Source organism: Otolemur garnettii, unplaced genomic scaffold (genome assembly GCF_000181295.1).
Source record: "Otolemur garnettii isolate 467f Iridium unplaced genomic scaffold, OtoGar3 scaffold00039, whole genome shotgun sequence".
In the NCBI taxonomy this organism is placed as follows: domain Eukaryota; kingdom Metazoa; phylum Chordata; class Mammalia; order Primates; family Galagidae; genus Otolemur; species Otolemur garnettii.
In genome coordinates this window covers 12,949,245-12,959,523 of record NW_003852434.1, presented here as the reverse complement: position 1 = coordinate 12,959,523, position 10,279 = coordinate 12,949,245, and the positions used below count along the sequence as shown (strand labels likewise).

The 10,279-nt window shown below is 41.4% G+C and overlaps 1 protein-coding gene across 1 annotated transcript in view; it reads left to right on the top strand.

The window, feature by feature from the left end:
* Positions 1-4,232, top strand: part of THAP6 (THAP domain containing 6) — a 16,674-nt gene extending 12,442 nt beyond the window's left edge. Inside the window, exon 5 of the mRNA XM_003790079.3 lies at positions 1,600-4,232. Coding sequence (XP_003790127.1) covers positions 1,600-1,854 — 255 coding nt within the window. The 3' untranslated portion in view covers positions 1,855-4,232. The remainder of the gene's footprint in view (positions 1-1,599) is intronic.
* Positions 4,233-10,279: the final 6,047 nt, after the last annotated feature.

The window sequence follows — 10,279 nt, the reverse complement described above, 5'->3', positions numbered from 1 at the left end:
GTCTGTCCTTTCTGATGCTGGTGATTTGTTCCTGTTCGCTTTCCTTACTGAGCAGTCTACCTAGAGATTTATCAATGTTACTGACCTTGTCAAAGAACTAGCTTTTACTGTTTTTTCTTGTATTTTTATTTGTTTTCTGTTCACTGATGAACATCTTTATTATTTCCTTTCCTCTGCTTATTTCAGTAAAATTTATTCATCTTCTTGTTTCTTAAAGTGGAGGCCGTTGTCATTGTTTGAGGCTTCTTCCTTTCTAGTATGGGTATTTTAAGGCTTTAATTCCTCCCTAAGTATTGCGTTAGCATCATTCCACAATTCAATATGTTATTTTTATTGTCATTCAATTTAAATTAAAATAATCTCAAATTCCATTTTCATTTGTTCTTTGACCCACGGATTATTCCGAATGTGTTATGTAGTTTCAAAATACTGAGAAATGTTCTAAATATCTATTATTGATTTCTGACTTAATTCTGTTGTGGTCATGGACTATATATTGTATAGCTTGAAGCCTTTTAAACTTATTGAGATTTATTTAATAGCCAGAATACAGCCTATCTTGGTGAATGCTCTGTGTGCATTTGCTATGAATGTGTGGTTCTCCCGCCTTAGACTCCCAGAGTTCTGTGATCACACAGGTGAACATGACTCATGCGCTGGTTTTTATCTTTTGTTGTACTTTAGTCTTTGTTATATCTTTCATGCCTCTACTTACCCTTTTGAACATAAGGAATGTGGTTTAAATAACTTTCTTAATGCCCTTGCTAATTCTAACATTTGTGTCAGTTCTGGCTTGGTTTCTACTCATTGATTTATCTCTTCTTACAGCTGATATTTCCCTAATTCTTTACCTGCCTGGTGATTTTTGCATGCCACATACTATGGATTTTCATTTGCTGGATACAAATTAAATTTAGTAGATATTTTTGTATCCTATTTTCTTGAACACTTTCTGCAGTATAATTCTTTGGAAACAGTTTGATCCTTTCAAATTTTGCTTTCTGTGGCCAAACTAGAACAGCGCTCAGTCTAAGGCTGTTTATCATCCATTTCTGAGGCAGACCCTTTTGTACACTCCACTCTGTGCGCTGTGAATCTGACAATGTCTCACCTTGCTGATAAGAATGGTGTTTATGCCCTGTGACCACAGGTCATTCTCAGTCTTTCTGGTGGTTCCCTTAGCCCTGAGTGGTTCCCTCCCCTACATGTTCTGATCTTACCCAGTGGAATACTCTGGGAGACCCTCTGACACTCTTGGGAGTTTTCTCTCCATGTGTTCTCTCCTCTCTAGTGCTTCATCCTGTGCACTGTGGCCACCTGGTCCCCCTGGACATGCTGCTCTCTCTCCTTACTCACTCTGCATGGCTGCATGTGTGCCCCTCTTTGCACTAAGGCTTGGAAACTCTCAAAGCTGTAGCAGAGGCAATCCAGGCTTGCCTTTTTGCTTCCCATATCTCCTCAGAACTCCTGCCCACTAAATATCACCAGTTACAGATCTTGTCTGAGCATCATAAATGAAGAAACAGATAAGGTCTGGTTAGAAGCTTTCTTTAACTACTTAATCTGTCTGGTTTAATAACTTGGTGTTTATGTTTTTAGGAACATAGCTACAGCGTAATGGACAGTCCAAAGAAACTCAAGCATAAATTAGATCACGTGATCAGCGAGCTGGAGGACGCCAAGGAAAGTCTACGGAATGTTTTAGAAAGAGAAAAACATTTCCAGAAATCATTGAGGAAGACAATTAGGGAGTTAAAGGATGAATGTCTGATCAGCCAAGAAACAGCAAATAGACTGGGTGCTTTCTGCTGGGAGTGTTGTCAGGAGAAGATAGAACAAGACTGTACCTTGTAAAATAATTTCATGTCATGTTCTACCTACAGTTGACATTGGCACAGCTTTTTCAGAAATAATTCTCATTTAACGTCCCTAAATAACATCTATCATTTTAAGGTGCTTCTGGGTATCCTCTGGAACGTTATTCATTGTAGTTGTTGTCCAACAACTTTTTTGAAGATGTACGAAAATTAGTGGTAGTTATCATGTTTTTGTGTGGCTTGTGACAATTATGTTTTTATAGACCTATACTAGTACCAGGTCATGAATGTCAGATGTTAAAATCTCAAGAAAACTCCACAGGACTGAGGGTTGATATAAAATTAGCCACATTAGGCTATAGTAGAAGGAGCCAGGCATTTTTCAGCAGCAGCAGATTTTTGGCTCTAAAGAAATACCTATAGTTACACGTGCTTTATGGTAAATACTTTGGATCTTTCTTTACATGTACTTTACTGTAAAGCAGAATTCAGCTATAACACATCTCCATCTTGGCTCTTATCCAAGTTGCTTTAGTTATCAATAATGCCAACTGGTCCTTCCTCAGAGCGTCCCACGGAACTGAGCCTGAGAACAACGCACAGTGAAGATCTGTTGCTTTTCAGACTGTTCAGATCCAATTTGAGAACACCCCTGGGTTTTCAGTACAATGCACCACTCCTCGCAAGGACCACTTTGATAGAAACCAGAATAGATTTAAAAACAAGAAGAAAGGGGTCATAGGTCCGATTTTTAAATGCTTGCTGCTCTGACAGGTCTGAACATTTTGCTTCACAGCATTTTTCATTTTATCATAAAGGTGTATCTTTGAAATCTGAATGCTGGTACTAGCTGAATGTTTGTAATACTGCTTTGTATTTTATAGAAAGTAATATTGCTGATATTTTCAAAAATATAAAAGAAACCATTAAAAATTAATAATTGTGGCTTTTCCAGTTGAAACCGGAACTGGAAAAAGGGTTAGAATGTTTGTCTTTATTTAGGAGAGTAGATTACTGTCCAAGGGCTTTTATTTAGAGAAACAGATAAATAAACAGCAGCTGGCGAAGATTCCTCACGTAATATGCAAAAGAGTAACTCTGAGCTACTTTGAATCCAAGTGTCAGACATTGAGCTTTTCTCCTAATTTCTTACTAAAAACAACTGGAATGAGTCCTAAATACTGTGGATTAGAATTAAAACTATTAGCCAGAGCCACACTCTGTGTAGGAGCACATGTTTGTGCATAAACCGCACTTAGAAGTCCATGGTGTAGTGGTTAGAATTTGAGCATCATCTGTTTTGTTTTATTAACAAAAAATGAATTGCACTTTGTGCTGATTTGTTCACTGTAATTTTGTTTCTGCTACATCAGTATCAGTAGGGATGTGGTAATGTGAATTTTTGTGTGTTTTAAGAATTTTCTGTATTAATCCATGTTATATTTTTATGTAGGATTCCAAACCTTCCTTCTAATGGGATCTTACCCACGTTTGAAAGATGAGCATTATGCTAAGAAAAAATCATTGAGGCCATATCTGTTTATTACCTTAAAAAACAAAACCTTTCATTAGCTACCTAGTTTTTATTTTAGTTATGTAATTTTTAATTCATAATAGACACTCTGATGCAAAGTTTGGGAATAAACTAGGTTTTGTGGAGAAACTTTGATAGAGATGAAGACTTTTTCCAATGAGTATGTAAATTAAAGTGATCCAGTGGACAATGGAGAAAAGTCAGACGGCAGATCCAAACACACATGTTTAAGTTCTAGCACCGTGCTGGCTGCTTAGAATAAAGCCTGAAAGATCTCTCCAAAAGTAAAATCCCACATCCTGCCACTATCACAGTTGTCACTGTCACCTTTACTTCTTACAGTCATAGTGAATTCAGCCATGGTCGTCTTTCTCATGGGATCAAGTATCAGTGAGAAATAGGTAACTGGGGTCAAAATACTGATGTCCTTAGGGACCCAGAGCTGCCCCTATTTGCTCTTTATTCTTGTGACCATTCTATTGAAATGGTTACCAGTAGAAATCTGACATTAAAAAATAGGGTCCTCCCCACTTGCAGCCCCAGACAAATGCCTGAACACGGTATGCACCTCAGTCCTCTGTTCCCAAAGATTCCAGCCTAGCCTAGGAAAGAATTGTCCAATATAAAGCAAAAGCAAGTCATCTTCCACCCAGAAATTCCTCAGGCAGCCAGGGCTGACCTAAGGGTTCCACTTTTTAAAAAAACCTAAGAGTGGCTTCTGGGTCCCGGGACACACTAATACACCAAATTCAGCCTCAGCACCAAGTCAGGTACAAAGGGCTTGATGCATGGCATTTCTCTCCATATCAAATTTAATTTCTGGAAATAGATTTTGTTGGCTAAAGATAATTTTATATAGGTACACCATAGTCTTTGAGAAAAGGTGAGATGTATTTAATATATTTAGTTTTAATAAAAAGATAAAAATATTACAGAAATAACTGAGGAGTAAAAATTCATTATTATTTGAAAAATAAAATATTTTTTCCAGTAACATGTTTTGTGCTTTTTATACATTTGGTTATTCAACAAACTGGGCAGAGAAAAGTAAAAGGTAAATATACAGAGGTTTTGCGTTATTTCCTCTGCATCTTTCCACCAGTGACTCTAACGGGGCCTGCGAGCTCAGGTGACCCTAGTGGCAGATCAGCTTTCCCCCCAAGATGGCCCTGCCACAGAGCCCTCTGCTACTGTGGCCACCACTCAAAACTGGCACCCTTTGGTGGCATCCCAGTGTATAAGGGAGAACAATACTCCTACGTGTGAAAGGTCATGGCTTCAGACCCTGAAGATGGTGTTCAAGTATCATCCTTTCTGGTGGGACATAGAAATTGTAATGATTTGTCTTTTCACTCTAGAGAGATCTTAGCATGCCCAGATCATTGAATACTTCACCCCCCAAATTTTACTGATTATTGTAAGCCCATGAATTTCATAGGTTTTATCTTACCCTCTGACACATGTGCTTTATCAAGGCCTCCAATTTACTAGTTATTTCTTGTTCATCCCCTTGGAGTAACATAATCCCTTAATATAGTGAACTAAGTGATTTTCTGTAGATGTCTATCTGGTCTAGGAAGCAAGAGCACTGACATAGCCTTGGGCCGAGACTGTCCCCATTGTGAGCTATTTCTTATCCTTCTCTTTCTAACAGGGATGGAAAAACGTGCACCCACTAGATCAGTGGTCGCATGGTGTGTGCCCAAAGCCATGTAAGCCTGCGCCAACAAAGACGTCACCTCCGGCACAGGAGTGAATTTGCATTAGTCCACTGTCAATCTTTCTTTTTATTTCAGGTTAATGTGAGGGTACAAACAACCAAGTCACAATATTTGAATTTTTTAGGTAGAGTCCCTCTTGTAGTTATGTCCTGCACCCAAAAGGTGTGCCATACACCCCTCCATTGTGTCCATTCAGTGGGAACATCCCAAACCCCCATACTCTTTCCCCTCCATTCCCCCTCCCCCCATCTTGAGTTAAAAAGAGTTTTTCTTCTACGAGGGTATGAATTAGATCATCTACTGGCTTCATATTAGTATTGAGTACATTGGATATTTGCTTGTCTTGAAGGATCCATCTAAATCTGTGAGAGGCAGAATGAGGAATTAAATGGAGAAAGCGTGGGGGCCGCTACTCTGTATCTTGTGGAGGAAGCACCTTAGCCAGCTCCACAGAAAAATCTCAAACTGGAGTAATGTGCAAAAATGAGCATCAGCCCCAGACTGCTCCCTTCAGAAAGGCCTATAAGGCTGCAAGCTCAGTCCCTGGCTGGCATCCAGGAACTTGGATTTAGGGAGAGTTCCCACGAATGGTCCTGGAAGCGTACATGTATATGTGTATAAATATATGGAAAGAGAAAAAGAGAGTCTTCCAAACATTGCAGTCCATCCAGGCATCTACGCTATAACTCACAAATCTCTCCCTCTAAACCCCATTTCAATTGATTGTGGACCCTTAACATCTCTCAGATACAGTCCCTTTCCTGCTTCATCTCCAGGACTATTTCCCTGGTTCAAGTTGTTACCTTTTAACTTGATTACTGCAACAGACCCTTTGCTTTCCCTGTCTTCAGTCTAAGTCAAGAAGAGTCTTTCTAAAATGCATACATTGGTTGGGTGCAGTGGCTCACGCCTGTAATCCTAGCACTGTGGCAGATCAAGGTGGGTGGCAGGCTCTGTGGCAATTAAAGGTGCCAAGCATAGCTCAGTGGGTCAGGCACCAGCCACATACACCAAGGCTGGCAAGTTTGAACCCAGCCTTGGCCAGCTTAAACAACAATGACAACTGCAACAACAACAACAAAAATAGCCAGGCGTTGTGGTGGGCGCCTGTAGTCCCAGCTACTTGTGAGGCTGAGGCAAGAGAATCGCTTAAGCCCATGAGTTTGAGATTGTGGTGAGCTGTGACAACACGGCATTCTACCAAGGGGAACAAAATGGGACTCTGTCTCAAAAATAAACAAATAAATAAATAAAGGTGCTGAGAATATGAAGCTAATGGAACCAGAAAGTTCCCACCTGAAACATTAATGTGTCCTATCCCAGAACCTGGATTCCGTTAGCACCTTCCTGGCTTGAGAACAGGAAACCAAACCAGCTGGGGAGAACCAAGCACGTCTGGATTCGGGTCCCGGCTGCCACTATATCGTAGTCAGGAAACAGGTCATGGTTACTGGGTTACTGGTTACTCTGAGCACTGACAAAGTAGGCAATATTTTCCCCCTAGGGGTGGTGAGAATTTTGCATAATTGTCTGTAAAGCAGACTGTATTATGAGCCTTCCATATATTGTTTTTCTTCCTTTTTAAAATACTATCCCATGTTGGGCACAGTGGCTCACATCTGTAATCCCAGCACTTGGGAGGCCCTGGCAAGTGGATCGCCTAAGCTCACGAGTCAAGACCAACCTGAGCAAGAGTTAGACCCCATCTCTGAAAAATAGCCGGGCACTGTGGCCGGCACCTGTAGTCCCAGCTACTGGGGAGGCTGAAGCAAGAGAATCACTTGAACCCAAGAGTTTGAGGTTGCTGTGAGCTAAGATGTCATAACACTCTTCCAAGGATGATAATAAATAAATAAAATAAAATAAAATAAAATACTATCACAGAAACCCAGGGAAAGGAAATAAGGACAGGAAGAAGGACAGAAAGCAAGTCGAGGAATCGCGTCTGACAGGGGCGTAGGGAGCAGTGGCCAGGCGGTTATCTGTGCCTTAAACAGCCCTCCCTCTCTGGGGCAGCTCAGGCAAGGCAAGTGTCCCTGAAGACTTTGCCTCTGCCCCGCCTCCCCTTCGTTTTCCCACCCCAGCCCTGACGAGCCATTTCCTCCGTCTAAGGCGCAATTGGTTCCTTCACTCCCTCCCTGAGCCTAGTGAAGCATCTGGGCAGCGCTGGGCAGACTGCAGCCCCCAGAGCAGGGCCCGCAGCAGGGAGCAGAGCCGGCACACCAGGGAGCGTGCTGTCCAGCTGGGTCAGCACCTTTTCAGAGCCAGACTTTCTCCATGAATGAAACAGTGCGCTGTTGATCCACACTCTGGAAGAAGTGACTTATCTCATTTCAGACGGGTCACAAAGAGTTCACAGGCCAGCTGCTATGCACAGTGCTGTGTGTCACAGTCGCCAGTCACCCAGCGGGAGACCTGTGAACCAACCTGAGCTCTGTGGTTTGTGGTCTCTTAAGAGCAGAGAAGATCCCGACAGATTTGTGCCAAATAGTGAACTTCCCGAATCCCGTGGCAGAGCTTGTATAGCTGAAAGGTAACGTCACATCTGACTTAGCAGATTTGGCCTCACACTTTGTAGAGCAGAAGCATTTCATTAAATGAAGAGAGAGAGGTGTGCACGCTGTGCAGTACCGACCACAGACACTGTAGAGACAGACAGGCCTTCAGCTACAGACTTGCCGGTGAGGTGTGCTCAGCAGACAATCTCAGTGAAAATGAAGGCTACTGGTGCTTGTTAGAAACGTGGTTTTTGTAGTGGTACAAAATGTTGCCAGGATACACAAGAAATTACCTCTGAAATCCTGACAGTTCTTAAAAATGTTTTGGTTACCACTCTGACTATGACACACATAGATGGGTCTTAGATTAGGGGGAGTCTTGATCAATGAGTTGTACATTTCACCTTTCTGTGGCTATAACATTATTTGGCTGTGTTTTCTTGAAAAGATGGGAACTGATTTTAACTAGAAATAAAAGGTTCCTATCAAAAGAATCAAACTCACTAGGAAACTACATAGACTGGTAAATTTTAGAATAAAATGTGAATGTATTATATAAATTAAAACTAAAAGCCATTTTAGAATTTTTTTTTTTTAATTGTTGGGGATTTGTTGAGGGTACAGAGAACCATGTCACACAGTTTGTATTTGTTAGGTAAAGTCCCTCTTGTAATTTTGTCCCACCTCCAAGAGGTGTGTCACACACTGTGACCCCCTACCCGACTCTCTTCTTTCCTCTCTCCCCTCCCCCATTCCTCAGGCCCCACCATGTACTAGGTGATAATTGTCCTCATATCAGAATTGTGTATTTTGGATTCTTGTAGAAAGTTATTTTTATATGTACCTATGGCGAAGGGACACTGTATGTGCCCAAAGAGGGCTATGTTTTAACCTTTTAGTGTTGTTTGCTTGAGGATGGTTTGCAAGAGCTGGAAATGGAAGGCAACCCAAATGTCCATCTCGCGGTAAATGGATGAATAAAACTATGGTGTTCCCAAGGTGTGAAATAATAAGCAGCAATTTAAAAGAAAGACAGCAATCTATATTATTGCCATGGGAATAAAAGATCTAATTTTAAGTGGGAAAAAGTTATGTAAAGGACAACTCAGAGTAGTATCCAATTTATATAAAATTTTTTAAAACTCACCTATAAAACAATTTATAAGTGTGTGTGTATATGCACAGTGGAACCTCCATAGCTGACCACCTCCTTAAGTTGACCTAATTTTCATAGCTGGGACATGCACCAAATGTACCTATCAGTATGGTAGGCCTAGTTCCTTATGGTAATCACCTTACCGAGGTCCTACTGTGTGTGTGTGTGTTTGTATGTCTCCATGCATGTGTGTGCATAAGTGCATAGGAAAAGGAAGGGAAGAATATATGGCAAACTGTTAAAGGTTATTACTTCTGAAGAGGAGAGTATATGCTTCCTGTGAAACAGAGAACTAGAGGGAGGAAGGAAAAAAGAAGAAGGAAAAGGCAGGCAATGGGGGAGGGAAAAAAATTATAGGCCAGGCACAGTGGCTCATACCTGTAATCCCAGCAATTTGGACAAGGCAGGAGAATTCCTTGAGGCCATGAGTTTGAGACAAGCCTGGCTTGAAGACCCTCAGCAAACATAGTGAGACATAATCTCTGCAAAAAAATAAGAAAAAACTAGCTGGCCATGGTGGTGGATGCCTGTAGTGCCAGATACTCAGGAGGCTGAGGTGAGGGATCACTTGAGCCTGGGAGTTCAAGGATGTACCAAGCTATGATCATACCACTGCAGCCTGGACAAAAAGTGAGACCCAAAAAGAAAGAGAGAGAGAGAAAGAAAGGGAAAGAGAGAGCGAGTGGAAGGAAGGAAGGAAGGAAAGAAGGAAGGCGGCAGGCAGGCAGGCCAGCTGGCTGGCCGCCCAGGTCAGCTAAACAACAACAACTGCAACAAAAAAATAGTCAGGCATTCTGGGGGGCACCTGTTGTTCCAGCTACTTGGGGGGCTGAGATAAGAGAATTACTTAAGCCCAAGAGTTTGAGGTTGCTGTGAGCTGTGACGCCATGGCATTCTACTGAGGGCAACATAGTTAGACTGTGTCTCAAAAAAAAAACACAGGGGAAAGGAGGGAGGAAGGGAGGAGAGAGAGAGAGAGGAGAGAAAAGAGGAAAGAAGAAATTTTTTAAATTATAATAAAAGCAGTCTATAAATTTAAATTGAAACCATTTCATCTCAGAAAAAATAGGGATTGTTTGATATTGTTTCATCTGGGATATTGGGTAAAGTTGGAGCTTGACTATTTCCTGTGACGCCTAAATATTTCAAAGAAATATCCTAAATCCCTGCCAGCTTAACTAATGAGATTTAAAGAAACCACTGTCTGGGTAGGTGTGGGTACAAGATTTTAGTTAGCTTGCCTGTGACTGTTCACCCCACAGAGCCCTAAAAATAAGCCCCTGTTGAGAACCTTCAAATACGATTTTCCAGCTAACTCAGCACCCCAAAACACCAGAGAACCTGGCTTCAGAGTACGAACCTGAGAAGTGCAGCCACTCTCACAGAGGTGATCACAACTTTCATAAAACCTCATAGTTCTGCCTTTTCTTTGTTTTGGATATTCATGTTCAAGAGGAAATATTTGGTTGAGGCAGAAAATCATTAGTTTTCAGAAATAACGATAGCTAATGTTTACAAGGTCCCAGTCTCTATTCAAAGTGATTTAAATGGTA